Below are 20,760 nucleotides of genomic sequence, written 5' to 3'. Positions count from 1 at the left end.
TATATATATATATATATATATATATATATATATATATATATATATATTCCTTAAAGCTTCTTAATTTTTTTTGGCTTTTTTTTAACTTATTTTATTTAAATTCAATTAGTTAACATATAGTGTATCATTAGTTTAAGATATAGAGTTCAGTAATTCATTAATTGCATATAGTACCCAGTGTTGGGACACCTGGATGGCTCAGTCGGTTAAGCGTCTGCCTTCAGCTCAGGTCATGATCCTGGGGTCATGATCCTCTGGTCATCCAGGGGATCCAGCCTCACATCAAGCTCCCTGCTCAGTGGGGAGCTTGCTATTCCTTCTTCTGCCTGCTGCTCCCCCGCTTGTGCTCTCTCTCTCTGTGTCAAATAAATAAAATCTTTAAAAAAAATACCCAGTGCTCATCACATCACGTGCCCATCACCCAGTTACCTCATGCCCCCATCTACTTCCCCTCCAGCAACCCTCAGTTTATTTCCTATAGTTAAGAGTCTCTTACGGTTTGTCTCCCTCTCTGATTTCATCTTATTTTATCCCTCCTTTATCCTATGATCCACTGTTTTGTTTCTTAAATTCTACATATGAGTGAAACCATATGATAATTGTCTTTCTCTGATTAACTTATTTCGCTCAGCATAATACCGTCCAGTTTTTTTTTTTTTAAGATTTTATTTATTCGACAGCGAGAGATACAGCAAGAGAGGGAACACAAGCCGGGGGAGTGGGAGAGGGAGAAGCAGATTCCCCGCTGAGCAGGGAGTCCGATGCGGGGCTCGATCCCAAGACCCTGGGAATCATGACCTGAGCCGAAGGCAGATGCTTAACGACTGAGCCACCCATGCGCCCCAATACCGTCCAGTTCTATCCATATCAGTGTAAATGGTAAGATTTCATCCTTTCTGATGGCTGAGTAATACTCCATTGTTTATATGAACCACATCTTCTTTATCCATTCATCTGTCGATGGACATCTCAGCTCTTTCCATGTTTGGCTATTGTGGACATTGCTGCTATGAACATTGGGGTGCAGGTGCCCCTTCTTTTCACTACATCTGTATCTTTGGGGTAAATACCTGGTAGTGCAATTGCTGGGTCCTAGGGTAGCTCAATTTTTAAATTCTTGAGGAACTTCCATACTGTTTTCCAGAGTGGCTGTACCAGCTTGCATTCCCACCTACAGTATAAGAGGATTACCCTTTCTCCACATCCTTGCCAACACTTGTTCCCTGCCTTGTTAATTTTGCCATTCTAACTGGTGTGAGGTGATATCTCATTGTAGTTTTGATTTGTATTACCCTGATGGCAAGTGATGTAGAGCATTTTTTCATGTGTCTGTTGGCCGTTTGTATGTCTTCTTTAGAGAAATGTCTGTTCATGTCTTCTGCCCATTTCTTGATTGGATTCTTTGTTTTTGGGTGTTGAATTTGATAAGTTATTTATAGATCTTGGATACTAACCCTTTATCTGATATGTCACATGCTAATATCTTCTCCCATTCCATAGGTTGCCTTTTAGTTTGGTTGACTGTTTCCTTTTCTGTACAAAAGCTTTTTATTTTGATGAAGTCCCAATAGTTCATTTTTGCCTTTGTTTCCCTTGTCTTTGGAGACGTGTCTAGCAAGAAGTTGCCGTGGCTGAGGTCACAGAGGTTGCTGCCTGTGTTCTCCTCTAGGATTTTGATGGATTCCTGTCTCACATTTAGGTCTTTCATCCATTTTGAGTCTATTTTTTGTGTATGTTGTAAGAAAATGGTCCAGTTTCATTCTTTTGCATGTGGCTGTCCAATTTTCCCAGCACCTTCTATTGAAGAGACTGTCATTTTTCCATTGGATATTCTTTCCTGCTTTGTTGAAGATTAGTTGACCATAGAGTTGAGAGTCCATTTCTGGGGTTCCATTGATCTATGTATCTGTTTTTGTGCCAGCACCATACTGTTTTGATGAGTACAGCTTTGTAACATAGCTTGAATTTTGGCATTGTGATGCCACCCATTTTGTTTTTCTTTTTCAACATTCCTTTGGCTATTTGTGGTCTTTTCTGGTTCCATACAAATTATAGGATTATTTGTTCCAGTTCTGTGAACAAAAAGTTGATGGTATTTTGATAGGGATTGCATTGAATGTGTAGATTGCTCTGGGCAGCATAGACATTTTAACAATATTTGTTCTTCCAGTCCATGAGCATGGAATGTTTTTCCATCTCTTTGTGTCTGCCTCAAATTCTTTTATGAGTGTTCTGTAGTTTTCAGAATACAGATCCTTTACCTCTTTGGTTAGGTTTACTCCTAGTTATCTTATGGTTTTTGGTGCAACTGTAAATGGAATCGATTCTTTAATTTCTCTTTCTTCAGTCTTATTGTTAGTATATAGAAATGAAACTGACTTCTGTGCATTCATTATATGTTCTGCCATGCTGCTGAATTCCTGTATGAGATTTAGCAATTTTGGGGTGGAGTCTTTTGGGTTTTCCACATAGAGTTTCATGTCATCTGCAAAGAGTGACTGTTTGACTTCTTTGTCAATTTGGATGCCTTTTATTTCTTTTTGTTGTCTGATTTCTGAGGCCAGGACTTCTAGTACTATGTTGAACAACAGTGGTAAAAGTGGACATCCCTGTCATATTCCTGACCTTAGGGGAAAAGCGCTCAGTTTTCCTTCATTGAGAATGATATTACCTATGGGCTTTTTGTAAATGGCTTTTATGATATTGATGTATGTTTCCTCTATCCCTACACTGTGGAGAGTTTTAATCAGGAAAGGATGCTGTATTTTGTCAAATGTTTTTTCTGCATCCATTCAGAGGCTCATATGGTTCTTGTCCTTTCTTTTATTAATGTGATGTATCAGGTTGATTGATTTGCAAATGCTGAACCACCTTGCAGCCCAGGAATAAATCCCACTTGGCTGTGGTGAACAATCCTTTTAATGTACTGTTGGATCCTGTTGGTTAGTATCTTGTTGAGTATTTTGGCATCCATGTTCATCAGGGATATTGGTCTGTAATTCTCCTTTTAATGGGGTATTTGTCTGGTTTTGGGATCAAGTTAATGTTGGCCTCATAGAATGAGTTTGGAAGTTTTCTTTCCATTTCTATTTTTTGAAACAGCTTCAGTAGAATAGGTATTATTTCTTCTTTAAAAGTTTGGTAGAGGGGCGCCTGGGTGGCTCAGTCATTAAGCGTCTGCCTTTGGCTCAGGTCATGATCCCAGGGTCCTGGGATCGAGCCCCGCATCGGGCTCCCTGATCCGCAGGAAGCCTGCTTCTCCCTCTCCCACTCCCCCTGCTTGTGTTCCCTCTCTCGCTGTCTCTCTCTCTCTGTCAAATAAATAAATAAAATCATAAAAAAAAAAGTTTGGTAGAATTCCCCTGGGAAGCCATCTGGCCCTGGACTCTTGTTTTTTGGGAGGTTTTTGATTACTGTTTCAGTTTCCTTGCTGGTTATGTGCCCATTCAGATTTTCTATTTCTTCCTGTTTCAGTTTTGGTAGTTTATAAGTCTCCAAGAATGAATCCAATTCTTCCAGATTGCTTAATTTGTTGGCATATAGTTGCTCATAATATGTTCTTATAATTGTTCGTATTTCCTTGGTGTTGGTTGTGATTGCTCCTCTTTCATTCATGGTTTTATTTATTTGGATTCTCTCCCTTTCTTTTTGATAAGTCTGGCTAGGGATTTATCAATCTTATTCTTTCAAAGAACCAGCTCCTAGTTTCGTTGATCTATTCTACTCTTCTTTTGGTTTCTATTTCATTGATTTCTGCTTTAATCTTTATTATTTCTCTTCTCCTGCTGGATTTAGGCTTTATTTCCTGTTCTTTCTCCATCTCTTTTAGGTCTAAGGTTAGGTTGTGTATTTTGAGACTTTTCCTGTTTCTTGAGAAAGGCTTGCATTGTTATATCCTTCCCTTTTAGGACCACCTTTGCTGCATCCCAAAGGTTCTGAACAGTTGTGTTTTCATTTTCATTTGTTTCCATGAATTTTTTAAATTCTTCTTTAATTTCCTGGTTGACCCATTCATTCTTTAGTAGGATGATCTTTAACCTCCAAGTATTTGAGTTCTTTCCAAATTTCCTCTTGTGATTAAGTTCAAGTTTCAAAGCACTGTGGTCTGAAAATATGCAGGGAATAATTCCAATCTTTCGGTACCAGTAGAGACCAGATTTGTGCCCCAGTATGTGATCTACTCTGGAGAATGTTCCATGTGCACTCTTGAAGAATATGTATTGTGTTGCTGTAGAATGGAATGCTCTAATATATCTGTGAAGTCCATCTGGTCCAGTGTGTCCAAAGTCCTTGTTTTCTTATTGATCTTCCACTTAGTTGATTTGTTCATTGCTGTGAGTGGGGTGTTAAGTCCCCTACTCTAATTGTATTATTAACAATGTGTTTCTTTAATTTTGTTATTAAGTGGTTTATATAATTGGCTGCTCCCAAGTTAGGGGCATAAATATTTACAATTGTTAGATCTTCTTGTTGGATAGACCCTTTAAGTATGTTATAGTTTCCCTCTTCATTTTTATAGTCTTTGGTTTAAAATCTGACAAATTTAAAGGTTTTTTATTTTTTATTTTATTATGTTATGTTAGTCACCATACAATACATCATTAGATTTTGATGTAGTGATCCACGATCCATTGTTTTCGTATAACAGCCAGTGCTCCATGCAGAACGTGCCCTCCTCAATACCCATCACTGGGGTAACCAATCCCCCCTCCCCTCTAAAACCCTGTTTGTTTCTCAGGTCCATAGTCTCTCATGGTTCATCTCTCCCTCCAATTCCCACCCCCTTCATTTTTCCCTTCTTTCTCCTATTGTTCTCCATGCTATTCCTTATGTTCCACAAATAAGTGAAACCATATGATAATTGACTTTCTCTGCTTGACTTATTTCACTTAGCATAATCTCCTCCAGTCCCATCCATGTTGATACAAAAGTTGGGTATTCATCTTTTCTGACGGCTGAGTAATATCCCATTGTATATATGGACCACATCTTCTTTATCCATTCATCTGTTGAAGGGCATCTTGGCTCTTTCCACAGTTTGGCTATTGTGGACATTGCTGCTATGAACATTGGGGTGCATATGGCCCTTCTTTTCACTCCATCTGTGTCTTTGGGGTAAATACCCAGGAGTGCAATTGCTGGGTCACAGGGAGGCTCTATTTTTAAATTTTTGAGGAACCTCCACACTGTTTTCCAAAGTGGCTGTACCAACTTGCATTCCCACCAACAGTGTAAGAGGGTTCCCCTTTCTCCACAACCTCTCCAACATTTGTTGTTTCTTTCCCTGTCCATTTTTGCCATTCTAACTGGTGTAAGGTGGTATCTTAGTGTGGTTTTGATTTGGATTTCCCTGATAGCTAATGATGATGAACATTTTTTCATGTGTCTGTTAGCCATTTGTATGTCTTCTTCAGAGAAGTGTCTGTTCATCTCTTCTGCCCACTTTTTGACTTGATTATTTGTTTTTTGGGTGTTGAGTTTGAGAAGTTCTTTGTAGATCTTGGATACCAGCCGTATATCTGTAGTGTCATTTGCAAATATCTTCTCCCATTCTGTGGGTTGCCTCTTTGTTTTGTTGACTGTTTCCTTTGCTGTGCAGAAGCTTTTTATCTTGATGAAGTCCCAAAAGTTCATTTTTGCTTTTGTTTCACTACCTTTTGGAGATGTATCTTGAAAGAAGTTGCTGTGGCCGATGTGAAAGAGGTTACTGCCTATGTTCTCCTCTAGGATTTTGATGGATTCCTGTCTCACATTGAGGTCTTTCATCCACTTTGAGTTTATCTTTGTGAATGGTGTTAGAGAATGGTCGATTTTTATTCTTCTGCATGTGGCTGTCCAATTTTCCCAGCACCATTTACTGAAGAGACTGTCTTTTTTCCATTGCATGTTTTTTCCTGCTTTGTCAAAGATTATTTGACCATAGAGTTGAGGGTCGATATCTGGGTTCTCTATTCTGTTCCATTGGTCTGTATGTCTGTTTTTCTGCCAGGACCATGCTGTCTTGGTGATGATTGCTTTGTAATATAGCTTGAAATCGGGCAACGTATGTTATAGTTTCCCTCTTCCAGTCTTCAGCCAGTGCTCCATGCCAATAACTGAGCAATCTGGATGAAATGGAGGCCTTCCTGGAAACCTATAAGCTGCCAGTGATAACAGTACGTTATCTTTGTTTTTCTTTTTCAACATCTCCTTGGCGATTCGGGGTCTTTTCTGATTCCATACAAATTTTAGGATTGTTTGTTCCAGCACTTTGAAAAATGTCATTGGAATTTTGATCGGGATGGCATTGAAGGTATAGATTGCTCTGGGTAGCATAGATATTTTAACAATGTTTATTCTTCCAATCCATGAGCATGGAATATTTTTCCATCTTTTTGTATCTTCTTCAATTTCTTTCATGAGTGTTCTATAGTTCCTAGAGTATAGATCCTTTACCTCTTTGGTTAGGTTTATTCCGAGGTATCTTATGGTTTTTGGTGCTATTGTAAATGGAATCGTTTCTTTAATTTCTCTTTCAACAGTTGCGTTGTTAGTGTATAAGAAAGCAACTGATTTCTGTGCATTGATTTTGTATCCTGCCACATTACTGAATTGCTGTATGAGTTCTAGCAATTTGGGGGTGGAGTCTTTTGGGTTTTCCACATAAAGTATCATGTCGTCTGTGAAAAGAGAGAGTTGACTTCTTTGCCAATTGGAATACCTTTTATTTCTTTTTGTTGTCTGATTGCTGTTGCTAGGACTTCTAGTTCTATGTTGAACAACAGTGGTGAGAGTGGGCACCCTTGACGTGTTCCTGATCTTAAGGGAAAGGCTCTCAGCTTTTCCCCATTGAGGATGATATTCGCTGTGGGTTTTTCATAGATGGATTTTATGAGTTTGAGGAATGTTCCCTCTATCTCTATACTCTGGAGAGTTTTAATCAGGAAAGGATGCTGTATTTTGTCAAATGCTTTTTCTGCATCGATTGAGAGGACCATATGGTTCTTCTCCCTCCTCTTATTAATGTGTTCTATCACATTGATTGATTGGCGAATGTTGAACCACCCTTGCATCCCGGGGATAAATCCCACTTGGTCGTGGTGGATGATCCTTTTAATGTAGTGTTGGATCCTATTAGCTAGGATTTTGTTGAGGATTTTGGAATCCATATTCATCAGGGATATCGGTCTGTGAAATTCTCCTTTTTGATGGGGTCTTTGCCTGGTTTGGGGATTAAGGTAATGCTGGCCTCATAGAATGAGTTTGGAAGTTTTCCTTCTGTTTCTATTTTTTGAAACAGCTTCAGTAGAATAGGTATTATTTCTTCTTTGAATGTTTGGTAGAATTCCCCAGGGAATCCATCAGGCCCTGGACTCTTGTTTTTTGGGAGGTTTTTGATCACTGCTTCAATCTCGTTACTGGTTATTGGCCTATTCAGGTTGTCAATTTCTTCCTGTGTCAGTCTTGGCAGCTTATAGGTTTCCAGGAAGGCCTCCATTTCATCCAGATTGCTCAGTTTATTGGCATAGAATTGTTGATAATAATTTCTTTTTTTTTAAAGATTTTATTTATTTATTTGAGAGAGATAGAATGAGAGGGATTAGGGTCAGAGGGAGAAGCAGACTCCCTGCTGAGCAGGGAGCCCGATGCGGGACTCGATCCCGGGACTCCAGGATCATGACCTGAGCCGAAGGCAGTCGCTTAACCAACTGAGCCACCCAGGCGCCCCTGTTGATAATAATTTCTAATAATTGTTTCTATTTCCTTGGTGTTAGTTGTGATCTCTCCCCTTCCATTCATAATTTTATTAATTTGGATCCTTTTCTTTTCTTTTGTATAAGTCTGGCCAGTGGTTTATCGATCTTATTAATTCTTTCAAAGAACCAAATTCTAGTTTTGTTGATCTGATCTACTGTGTTTCTGGTTTCTAATTCATTGGTCTCTGCTCTAATCTTAATTATTTCTCTTCTAATGAGTGGCTTAGGCATCGTTTGTTGCTTTTTCTCTAGTTCCTTAAGGTGCAAAGTTAGTTGGTGAATTTGGGGTTTTTCTATTTTTTTGAGTGAGGCTTGGATGGCTATGTATTTCCCCCTTAGGACCGCCTTTGCAGTATCCCATAGGTTTTGGACCGATGTGTTTTCATTCTCATTGATTTCCATGAATTGTTTAAGTTCTTCTTTGATTTCTTGGTTGACCCAAACATTCTTGAGCAGAGTGGTCTTTAGCTTCCAAGTGTTTGAATTTCTGCCAAATTTTTTCTTGTGATTGAGTTCCAGTTTTAGAGCATTGTGGTCTGAGAATGTGCAGGGAATAATCTCAGTCTTTTGGTATCGGTTGAGACCTGATTTGTGACCCAGTATATGGTCTATTCTGGAGAATGTTCCATGTGCGTTAGAGAAGAATGAGTATTCTGTTGTTTTAGGGTGGAATGTTCTGTATGTATCTATGAGGTCCATCTGGTCCAGTGTATCATTCAAAGCTCTTGTTTCCTTGTTGATTTTCTTCTTAGATGATCTGTCCATTGCTGAGAGTGGAATATTGAGGTCTCCTACAATTAACATATTGTTATCAATATGACTCTTTATTTTGGTTAAGAGTTGGCTTATGTAGATGGCTGCTCCCATGTTGGGGGCATAGATATTTACACTTGTTAGATCTTCTTGTTGGATAGACCCTTTAGGAATGATATAGTGTCCTTCTGTGTCTCTTATTACAGACTTTAGTTTAAAATCTAATTGTCTGATATAAGAATTGCTACCCCAGCTATTATGCTGAGCGAAATAAGTCAAACAGAGAAAGACATGTATCATATGATCTCACTGATATGAGGAATTCTTAATCGCAGGAAACAAACTGAGGGTTGCTGGAGTGGGGGGTGGGGTGGGAGGGATGGGGTGACTGGGTGATAGACACTGGGGAGGGTATGTGCTCTGGTAAGCGCTGTGAATTGTGCAAGACTGTTGAATCTCAGATCTGTACCTCTGAAACAAATAATGCAATATATGTTAAGGAAAAAAAAAAAAGAAGAAGAAGGTAGCAGGAGGGGAAGAATGAAGCGGGGGAAATCAGAGGGTTAGACGAACCATGAGAGATGATGGACTCTGAAAAACAAACTGAGGGTTCTAGAGGGGAGGGGCGTGGGAGGATGGGTTAGCCTGGTGATGGGTATTGAGGAGGGCACATTCTGCATGGAGCACTGGGTGTTATGCACAAACAATGAATCATGGAACACTACATCTAAAACTAATGATGTAATGTATGGGGATTAACATAAGAATAAAAAAAAAAAAAAGAATTGCTACCCCAGCTTTCTTTTGAGGTCCGCTGGCATGGAAGATGGATCTCCATCCCTTCCCTTTCAGTCTGGATGTATCTTTAGGTTCAAAATGAGTCTCTTGTAGATAGCATATGGATAGGTCCTCTCTTTTTATCCAATCTGCAACCCTGTGCCATTTTATGGGACTGTTTAGACCTTTCACGTTGAGAGTGATTATTGAAAGATATGAATTAATTGTCATCATGTTGCCTGTGAAGACATTGTTTTTATAGATTGTCTCTGTAAATTTCTGTTGTATATCACTTTTGGGGTCTTTCTCCTTTTATAGGACCCTCCTTAATATTTCTTGCAGGACCGGCTTAGTGGTCACATACTCTTTCAGTTTCTGCAATTCTTGGAAGCTCTGCATCTCTCCATCCATTCTAAATGAGAGCCTTGCCGGATAAAGTATTCTTGGCTGCATGTTCTTCTCATTTAGTACCCTGAATATGTCTTGCCAGGCCTTTCTGGCTTGCCAGGTCTCTGTGGACAGGTCTGATGTTATTCTGTTGTTCCTTCCTCTGTACGTAAGGAATCTCTTCCCCCTAACTGCCCTTAAGATGGTTTCCTTGGTTTTAAGATTTGCAAGTTTTACTATTACATGCCGGGGTGTTGGCCTGTTTTCCTTGATCTTAGGAGGGGTCCTCTCTGCCTCTAGGACTCGAATGTTTGTTTCATTCCCCAGATTAGGGAAGTTCTCAGCTATGATTTGCTCAAATACATCTTCTAGTCCTCTCTCTCTCTCCACTCCCTCTGGGATTCCAATTATTCTGACATTGGAACACCTCATCGTGGCACTTATTTCTCTGATTCTATTTTCATGGATTCTGAGTTGTTTTTTCCTGGCCTCCTCTTTTCCCTTTTTATCTATCATATTGTCTTCCAGGCCGCTCATTCTCTCTTCTTCCTCAGTTACCCTAGCTGTTAGATTATCTAGATTGGATTGGATCTCATTGATAGCATTTTTAACTTCTGCCAATTCACCTTTTATTTCTGCCCTTAGAGACTCTATGTTGCCATTAATTGATTTCTCCATTCTAGCCATTGTCTTCACAATTGCTAGCCTGAATTCCATCTCTGACATCTTGGTTATATCTGCATCCATTTGTAAATCTGCAGCATAAGGTCATAATCTCTGAGTCTTTTCTATTTTGGGGGCTCCTCCTCCTAGTCATTCTGTTGATGGGTGTTTGAGGGAATGTATAGAGTCCAAATTATTGACCAGAACCCAAGCAAGATGCACCTGTTTTCTTGGGACCTTAGGGTTGCTGGCCTCTTGTTTTCCCAGCCTGTCTTCTGGGGGAGGGGCTTGCCACGCTGTTACTCAGGCAACCCTGTTTGGGCGGAGTTGCCCTGCCCCCCTGTGGTCGGGGATGGGCTCAGCGGGAATGAGTCTCTGGGGCTTTTGTTCTCTGGCAGCTTTCCCTGGCGGCTTTCTTCGTCTCTTCCCTCTTCCGCGAGTCAGAGCAGAAGAGACCATTTCAAACCCTCTGCCTCAGAGCAGAGAGATTGCAGTCTGTTCTTCAGTGAGCTCTCCAGGCCACACCAACTCCGTTTCTGTCTGTGCTGCTATTAACTGCAGCATCCTGGGTTGTGCGCCTCTCCGCAGTGCCCCCAGTCCTGCCTCCAGGATGGGGTACATCTCTGCCCTTTGTGCTTCTAAAAACACCAGCCGCTCCCAGTTCACATGCGGGACCCCTCCGCTCTGGGTTTCTGCCCCGGGGACTGCCCTAAAGTCCTGTCCCCACCGCTACCCCGTCTGCGAGTCTCTGCCCCGTCCACAGCGTGTGAGGCTGTCATTCAAAGGCGGTGTAGGATCCCCACAGCCAGGCACCCTCCCACTGCCGTTTATCCTCCAATATCTGCCTGCGGAATCATGGCTCCCCACTTCATACCTCAAAACCAACCACCTGTGATATTCTGTTTGTAGCGATCCAGATTTTCTTACATCTCAGGCTGGTTTCATGGGTGCTCAGAGTGGTCGGTAGATATCCAGTTCAATTCCGGGGGCCAGTTGTAATAGGGTCCCCTACTCCTCCACCATCTTTCCCCCTGAATCCGAGACTGGGTTTTAAAGATAATATGCTAATTTATGGAGTGAGCATTAATACCTACAGAAAGGGGAACAGTATAGCAAAGACATAAATGAATGGAGTCTTTGGTCATTAACGGACATTTGATTTAGCTAAATAGTCAAAAGATGTATGACAGATCTTTGGCTGAAGCATACTTTTTTCTTTTTTTTTTTTTTTTTTTAAGATTTTATTTATTTATTTGAGAGAGAGAGAGTGAGAGACAGAGAGCATGAGAGGGGGGAGGGTCAGAGGGAGAAGCAGACTCCCCGCCGAGCAGGGAGCCCGATGCGGGACTCGATCCCGGGACTCCAGGATCATGACCTGAGCCGAAGGCAGTCGCTTAACCAACTGAGCCACCCAGGCGCCCTGAAGCATACTTTTTTCAAGATACTAAATTATGTGAGTGTTTTATCACATGGGTCTATATGCTGGTTACACTGAAGAGTATATAGAAATATCTGTTCAAATGGTTCATTTGTTCACCCTTCCATGTGTTCATCTACTCATTCATTCATTTACGTTGTTAGCTAAATGTCTTCTAGATTTGGCATTTTTGCTAACATAGATGAATAAAACACTTTTTTTTATCTAAACAGAACTCATTTTCTGGTGGAAGAAATGACAATGTAAGATGAAAAATGAAGTATCTTTATATGACTTAATTTTTCACTGGGCACGGTGCTAATAAATTAGGGTAGCTTTGATATGATGAGCACTGGGTGATATACTCAACTAATGAATCTTTGAACATTATACCAAAAAGTAATGATGTACTATACCTTGCTAGTGGAATTTAAATTAAAAAAATTAGCGTAGCTGTTTAAAAATTAAAATTTAATTTAATTTACATATAGTGTATTATTAATTTCAGAGGTAATTTAGTGATTCCTCAGTTTTCTGTAACACCCAGTGCTCATTACATCAGTGCCCTCCTTCATGCCTATCACCCAGTTATAGGGTAGCTTTTTTTTTTTTTTTGTATCTTCTCTTCAATCTTTATTTGCTACTTCCACTTCTTATCCCACCAAGGCAAATTGGAGAGGACAACAAAAGGCCACAATGTGCTTTGTTATTTTGGTTATTAATTGTTTGATATAATTGGCTGCTCCCAGATTAGGAACATAAATTTTTATAATTGTTAGATCTTCTTGTTGGGTAAACGCTCTAGGTATGATATAGTGTCCCTCTTCATCACTTACTACAGTCTTTAATTTAAAATCCAATTTGTCTGATATAAGGATTGCTACCCCAGTTGTCTTTTGAGGTCCATTGGCCTGATAAATTGTTCTCCACCACCTCACTTTCAGTCTGGAGGTATCTTTTTTTTTTATTATTTATTTTTTTAAACTTTTTAAAAAAAGATTTATTTATTTATTTATTTGAGAGAGCGAGAATGAGAGAGAGAGAGAGTACATGAGAGGGGGGAGGGTCAGAGGGAGAAGCAGGCTCCCCGCCGAGCAGGGAGCCCGATGCGGGACTCGATCCCGGGACTCCAGGATCATGACCTGAGCCGAAGGCAGTCGCCTAACCAACTGAGCCACCCAGGCACCCCTGGAGGTATCTTTAGGTGTGAAGTGAGTCTCCTGTAGAAAGCATATGGATAGGTCTTGCTTTTTTATCCAATCTGATACCTTGTGTCCTTTGATTGGAGCATTTGCCCCATTTCCATTCAGAGTAACTATTTAAAGATGTGAATTTAGTGCCATTGTATTGCCTGTAAATTTTCTGTAGATTGTCTCTGTTACTTTCTGGTTTATGTTACTCTTGGGATCTCTCTTCACTTACAGGATCCTGCTTAATATTTCTTTTGGTCTGGCTTGGTGGTCACATATTCTTTCCGTTTTTGTCTGTCCTGGCAGCTCCTTATCTCTCCTTCCATTCTGAATGACAGCCTTGCTGGATAAAATATTCTTGGCTGCATGTTTTTCTCATTATTACCCTGAATATATCATGCCAGCCCTTTCTGGCCTGCCAGACCTCTGTGCATAGGTCTGATGCCAGTCTAATGTTCTTGCCCTTCTAGGTTAGGGAGTTTTTGTCTTGAGCTCCTCAGGATTTTCTCTTTATCTCTGAAATTTGCAAGTTTCACGATTATATGTTGTGGTGTTGATCTATTTTTATTGATTTTGGGAGGGGTCATCTCTACCTCTTGGACATGAATGCCTGTTTCTTTACCCAGATTAGGGACATTCTCAGCTATGATTTCCTCAAATATACCTTCTGTCCTTTTCTCTCTTTCCTCTATCTCTGGGACCCCAATAATTCTGATATTGTTTCATTTTATGGCATCACTGATTTCTCGAAGCTTCTCCTCATGGTCCATTAGTTGTTTTTCTCTCTTTTCTTCTGGTTCTTTCCTTTCCATCAACTTGTATTTTGTGTCACTTTCTCTCTCTTCTACCTCATTTACCCTAGCCTTTAGAGCATCCAATTTAGACTGCATCTTAGGTAGGGCATTTTTAATTTGGCCTTATTAGATGTCATTTCTGCACTAAGAGATTCTCTAGTGTCTTTTATGCTTTTTTCAAGCCCAGCGAGTAAGTTTATAATTGTTATCCTGAATTCCAGCTCTGACATTTTACTTATACTTATATCAACTAGATCTGTAGCAGAGAGTATTACCTCTTGTGCTTTCTTTTGCTGTGAATTCCTCCTTCTAGTCACTTTTCCCAGAGAAGAGTGGATGAATGAGTGAGCACTATCAAAGATATCAACCACAACCCAAGCGAAATGCACACTAGACAAATTGAAGAGGCCAGAAATCAGAAAAGAAAAGAAAAAGAAGAAAAAGGAAAAAAAGGGAAAGAAAAATAAAGGGGGTAGTGGGAAGAGAGAATATAATCTCACAGGGTGGACAGAACAGGGTGATCCACTTGGCCCTGAGTGTATTTTGTTCTGTGTGTTACTGTGGAAAGAGCCGAGATGCCCTTCAACAGATGAATGGATAAAGAAGATGTGGTCCATATATACAATGGAATATTACTCAGCCATCAGAAAGGATGAATACCCAACTTTTACATCAGCATGGATGGGACTGGAGGAGATTATGCTAAGTGAAATAAGTCAAGCAGAGAAAGTCAATTATCATATGGTTTCACTTATTTGTGGAACATAAGGAATAGGATGGAGGACATTAGGAGAAGGAAGGGAAAAATGAGGGGGAGGGGGTATTGGAGGGAGACATGAACCATGAGAGAATATGGACTCTGAGAAACAAACAGGGTTTTAGAGGGGACGGGTGAGGGGGGATTGGTTAGCCTGGTGATGGGTATTAAGGAGGGCACGTACTGCATGGAGCATTGTGTGTTATACGAAAACAATAGATCGTGGATCACCACATCAAAAACTAATGATGTATTGTATGGTGACTAACATAACATAATAAAATTTTAAAAAAATAAAAGAAGAAAAGAAGACACTAAATCCCAAAATTGTAAAGAAAGCAAAATTTTGTGTGTGTGTGTGTGTATACACAAAGACAAAATTGAATAGAATGAAAGGAAGCCAAACATGAAGAATATATCTATAAAGTATAAATGTAAAAAGTGTTAGTTTAAAAAAGACTTAAAAATAAGGAGCTGGGGGCGCCTGGGTGGCTCAGTCGTTAAGCGTCTGCCTTCGGCTCAGGTCATGATCCCAGGGTCCTGGGATCGAGCCCCGCATCGGGCTCCCTGCTCCGCGGGAAGCCTGCTTCTCCCTCTCCCACTCCCCCTGTTTGTGTTCCCTCTCTCACTGTGTCTCTCTCTGTCAAATAAATAAATAAAATCTTAAAAAAAAATGAGCTGATACCTTGCTAATTTAATTTAAATTTAAAAAAAACTAAAAGAGGGGAGTGGGAAAAGAGTAAGGGGGGATAAAGAGCTGATAAAATGAGAAATTAGTTGAAAAGGGGAAAAAATGAAATGGAAAATTTTATTCTTCTGTATATAGCTGTCAAATTTTCCCAACACCACTTATTGAAGAGACTGTCTTTTTTCCATTGCATATTTTTTCCTGCTTTGTCGAAGATTATTTTACCACAGAGTTGAGGGTCCATAACTGGGCTCTCTATTCTGTTCCATTGGTCTATATGTCTGTTTTTGTGCCAGTACCATGCTGTCTTGGCGATCACAGCTTTGTAATATAGCTTAAAATTGGGCAACGTGATGCCCCCAGCTTTGTTTTTCTTTTTCAACATTTCCTTGACTATTCGGTGTCTTTTCTGATTTCATACAAATTTTAGGATTGTTTGTTCCAGCCCTTTGAAAAATGTCATTGGAATTTTGATCGGGATGGCATTGAAGGTATAGATTGCTCTGGGTAGCATAGACATTTTAACAATATTTATCCTTCCGATCCATGAGCATGGAATATTTTTCCATCTTTTTGTGTCTTCAATTTCTTTCAGAGTGTTGTGTAGTTCCTAGAGTATAGATCCTTCACCTCTTTGGTTAGGTTTATTCTGAGATATCTTATGGATTTTTGTGCTATTGTAAATGGAATCGTTTCTCCAATTTCTCTTTCTACAGTTGCATTGTTAGTGTATAAGAGAGCAACTGATTTCTGTGCATTGAGTTTGTATCCTGCCACATTACTGAATTGCTGGATGACTTCTAGCAATTTGGGGGTGGAGTCTTTTGGGTTTTCCACATAAAGTATCATGTCATCTGCCAAAAGAGAGAGTTTGACTTCTTCTTTGCCACCTTGAATACCTTTTATTTCTTTTTGTTGTCTGATTGCTGTTGCTAGGACTTCTAGTACTGTGTTGAATAATAGTGGCAAGAGTGGGCATCCTTTTCTTGTTCCTGATCTTAAGGGAAAGGCTCTCAGCTTTTCCCCATTGAGGATGATATTCGCTGTGGGTTTTTCATAGATGGATTTTATGAACTTGAGGAATGTTCCCTCTATCCCTATACTCTGGAGCGTTTTAATCAGGAAAGGATGCTGTATATTGTCACATGCTTTTTCTGCATCGATTGAGAGGACCATATGGTTCTTCTCCCTCCTCTTATTAATGTGTCCTATCACAATGATTGTTTTGTGAATGTTGAACCACCCTTGCATCCCAGGAATAAATCCCACTTGGTCATGGTGGATGATCCTTTTAATGTATTGTTGGATCCTATTAGCTAGGATTTTGTTGAGAATTTTGGAATCCATATTCTTCAGGGATATTGCTCTATAATTCTCCTTTTTAATGGGGTCTTTGCCTGGTTTGGGCATTTCTTTCTTTCTTTTTTTTTTAAGATTTTATTATTTATTTATTTATTTATTTATTTATTTATTTATTTATTTATTTAACTTTCAGTTAACCAACATAGAGTACATCATTAGTTTTTGGTGTAGTGCTCAATGATTTGTCAGTTGGGTATAACACCCAGTGCTCATCACATCACCTGCCCTCCTGAATACCCATTACCCAGTTACCCCATGCCCCAACTCACCTCCCTTTCCACAACCCTCACTTTGTTTCCAGGAGTCAAGAGTCTCTCATGGTTTGGCTCCCTCTCTGATTCCTTCCCATTCAGTTTTTCCTCCCTTCCCCTATCATCCTCTGCCTTTTTTCTTATATTCCACATGAGTGAAACCACATGATAATTGTCTTTCTCTGATTGATTGATTGATTTTAGAGAGAGAGAAAAAGAGCACATGCACAGGAGCAGGGTTAGGAGCAGAGGGAGATGAAGGGGAAAGAATTTTAAGCAGACCAGACAATGAGCACAAAGACTGATGGGGCTCAATCTCATGACCCTGAGATCATGACCTGAGCTGAAACTAAGCTCAACCAATTGAGCAACCCAGGAACTCCACCAAGAACTCACCTTTAATGACACCTGGCCTATAATGACCCTTAGCTTACAGGCCATATCTCCCACTTCTATAAGTGATTTCTGCCTCCTATGCACTTCCACTGCCTCAAGAAAGAGAGAAATACAAGATGCTTATGTTTCTTCATTACTTCAGAGACTCTCTTCCTATAATTCATACAATTTATTTTCTTACTATTGATAATGAGGTTTTAAAGAATACAGACCAAAATTCCTCTCTCTATAAACTACTATTTAAGAAGGACTAACAGTGTTGCAGAAAAGATTTAAGGTATTTCACTACTTCTTTAGCTAAACCAAAAAGAGAAAATATTTTATGGCAAATTCTGCCTTAAAAGTGAGAAATTAAAATACCACAGTCTAGGTTTTTAAAAATTAAGTATATCATCTTCCTATAGAAATTTCATTTCTTAATGTTCAATTAAGAAAAGGATACCTTTGTTTTATTTATTGTGCTACTGAAAAAATTTAATATTGATGTTTAATCTTGATTTTACATGGCTGTTTTCTCCATTGGAGTGTAGTTAGTATTTAGACAAACTGTTTAATTTATATTTGAGAGCAAGAGCTCTGTGGCCTTGCAAGACACATGCTGCACTGGTGCTGACACAGTGAATAAACAGGAGAGTGGCTGATGGACGGATGCAGATGAGCCTCTGCTGAAGAGGGGCTCCACTGTCTCATGAAGGTCATGAGTGTAAGGGCCTCTTCTTCCCAATGAGTCTCCTTACTGCCCCTCCTACATCTTTGTTTCTCAGAGTGTAGATTAGAGGGTTGAGACTAGGGGTGACAACAGTATAAAAGAGGGCAATGAACTTGCCTTGATCTTGAGACTTTCCTGATGGTGGCTGCAGATATACGCAGATGACTGGAATGAAAAAGAGGGACACAACCATAAGATGGGCTCCACATGTCCTAAAGGCTCTCTGAAGTGCTGTGGTTGACTTCATCCTCAGCACAGCCCGGGCAACGGCACCATATGAGCTGAGAATGAGGATGAGTGGTATGAGAACAAAAATGGAGCTCATGATCAGGAGGGTCAGCTCATTAACACTGGTATCAACACACGATAACCGCAGCAGTGCTGGAACTTCACAGAAGAAATGGTCCATTTGGCGATGTCCGCATAGGGGTACCCAGAAGGTAAAGGAAGAATGAAGTGCTGAGGTGGTAAAGCCACTGCCCCAGGAAGCCACAGCCAACAGGTGGCAGAAACGAGGGTTCATGAGGACAGCATAATGCAAGGGTCTACAGACAGCTGCATAACGGTCATAGGACATCACCACCAGGAGGACACACTCTGTGGTTCCCAGTGCAAGGGAAAAGTAAAGTTGGATCATGCAACCGATGTAAGAAATGGTCTTTTCTGGGCCCCAGAGGTTGACCAGCAACTGAGGGATGGAGCTGGTGGTGTAGCAGAGATCCAGAAAAGAGAGGTTTGAGAGGAAGAAGTACATGGGAGTGTGGAGATGGGCGTCCAGGTATGACAAGATCATGATAAACAGGTTGCCTATCAATGTCATCAAGTAGAATATCAAGATAACCACAAAGAGAACTACTTCCAGATGAGGCCAATTGGAAAAACCCAGTAGAACAAAGTAGCCTTCAGAACTTGTGTTTTTTTCCCTCATCATCCTTTTTTTTCCTGTACCTGAAGGAAGGGTCATAAACTCAAAGGCTGCCCACTCATCATCGATCCCCCACCTGCAGACTGGCAAAAACCTATGACATTTCCGAATACTGCTCTTATGACAGGAACATTTTTATAGTTTTATTTTTATGTTTCATTCAGATATTTTTCCCGTTGTGGGTAAAATCAACAACTTTTCAAGAGAATGAGTTCTTTTCATGCATCCCTAAGACAGTATTTGCATGAATAAAGATTAAAGATTACATTCCATGGGCAAAAGACAATTTTCATGAAAAATAACTTTTTAATTTTTACAAAAAGAAACCCTTTCAATTTTTTCCTCTTTTATGTATTTTGGGGTTACTTCCAGTTTTTTGGTTACAGAGAAAGGGACATTTTTAGTCTTAATAATCTTTTTTTTAAATTCTATTTTATTATATGTTAGTCACCATACAATACATCATTAGTTTTTGATGTAGTGATCCATGATTCATTGTTTGCGTATAACGCCCAGTGCTCCATGCAGTACATGCCCTCCTTAATACCCATCCCTGGGGGGAGTCTTAATAATCTTACATATAAATGAGAGTTTACCATGAGATGGAAAAACAACCCGGTAACACTGTTAAAATGTCAATGTTGGGTGAAAAAAAAAAACTTCAACTGCATTACGATTACAGGAAAAACAAAATATTAAATAAATAAATAAATATTCATTTATTTATGCTAATAGCATATATCTAGACAGAAAATAGTATGCAACTGGAACTATAAGCAAAGGCACATGTGTGTACACATACACCCAAAAATGAGTATTTACACTATGAGCTGAAATAAGGTCTTAATCCTGATTGAAAAGTGAAATAGACTAGAGGATTCCGTGATGGAATGCTTCCAACCATAAATGAGACTAGAACTAATTTTGGATGACCAAAATGAAATTACAGAGTTGAGAAAACTGCAGAGGGAGCAAGAGGAAAGGGGATGGTGTTTGGAGCAGGAAAGAGGACAGGAACCGAAGGTGGTGCTTGGGATTGAAGGTGTGTGAATCCCAGGCTGTGAGGCCTGGACAACAGCATGGAAAGACAGTTTCCACGAAATTTCATGTGCTTTAGGACAGCAGCTAAGACATTTGAACTCTGAGCCATAATTTACAATTATTGCACATTTTTAGGTTTTCTACGATTTCAAATGGTGACTCTGAATAGAAAATTCACTGAGTTTTACTAGACAAAGATAGGTGAATATTGCATAAAATCCAATCAACAATTTATCTTGTGTTTGTTCTTTTGTAAAAAAATAAAGTTAAGCAACTCAAATGTGCATTAATAATTTGGTTTTCACTTGCTTATTTTTTCTTGTACATTACTAGCTTTTCATAGAAAAGATAAACACTTTACTATATACTTGTTGCTTAAAAAAAGTAATAGCTCACACTTACATGACCCCAAATAGCTTTGCCCAGCCACAACCATCCCTCACTCTCTGATAGAAGACGGCAAAGACAAATTCAGCCAGAACAGACCCACCTGCAGTCTTTTGAGAGACTTTCACTAGCTCAAATACTGTAATCTTGAAAAACATATAAAGGGATGTCTTAGTGGTTGAGTTACAGCTGGAAAGATAGGAACATGGAATGTGACCCAAGACTCTAAGACTGACTCTCAAAGATACCTATGTACCATTTAATATTATTAGTAAAGTAAGTATCACTAACCTCATGAGGGATGAGGGGCGGAATTCCAAGGGATTTCTTTTTTATTTCCCTAAAATAGGAAGTAATACACCAGACAATATATTAACTCAAATGCTGTGGGTGTTTTCTCTGAGGCAGACAAAATTGTCTTCCCTTACAAAGCTGCCTGAATTCCTTACTGCATTAATTAAAAGAAAGTGGCAGTTATGTGATGCTTTTTTAACTGCTGTACCAGCTGTTGTTCAGCATTCTCCTAG

At 39.6% G+C, this 20,760-nt stretch overlaps 1 protein-coding gene across 1 annotated transcript; it reads right to left on the bottom strand.

Annotated features, from left to right (window-relative positions):
* Positions 1-17,866: 17,866 nt before the first annotated feature.
* LOC110586965 (olfactory receptor 2J3) lies at positions 17,867-18,811 on the bottom strand. Its single transcript, XM_021697254.1, has one exon. It carries the CDS (start codon positions 18,809-18,811, stop codon positions 17,867-17,869), a length of 945 nt encoding a protein of 314 aa, XP_021552929.1.
* Between the last annotated feature and the right edge of the window lie 1,949 nt (positions 18,812-20,760).

This window comes from Neomonachus schauinslandi, chromosome 8, assembly GCF_002201575.2.
Source record: "Neomonachus schauinslandi chromosome 8, ASM220157v2, whole genome shotgun sequence".
Classification (NCBI taxonomy): domain Eukaryota; kingdom Metazoa; phylum Chordata; class Mammalia; order Carnivora; family Phocidae; genus Neomonachus; species Neomonachus schauinslandi.
Note: the sequence above shows the minus strand (reverse complement) of the source record. Positions and strands in the feature narration are given on the sequence as shown.

Bases quoted from the DNA above. Each gene is read 5' to 3' on its own strand.
- LOC110586965 (XM_021697254.1), bottom strand. From the start codon at position 18,811: ATGATGAGGGAAAAAAACACAAGTTCTGAAGGCTACTTTGTTCTACTG.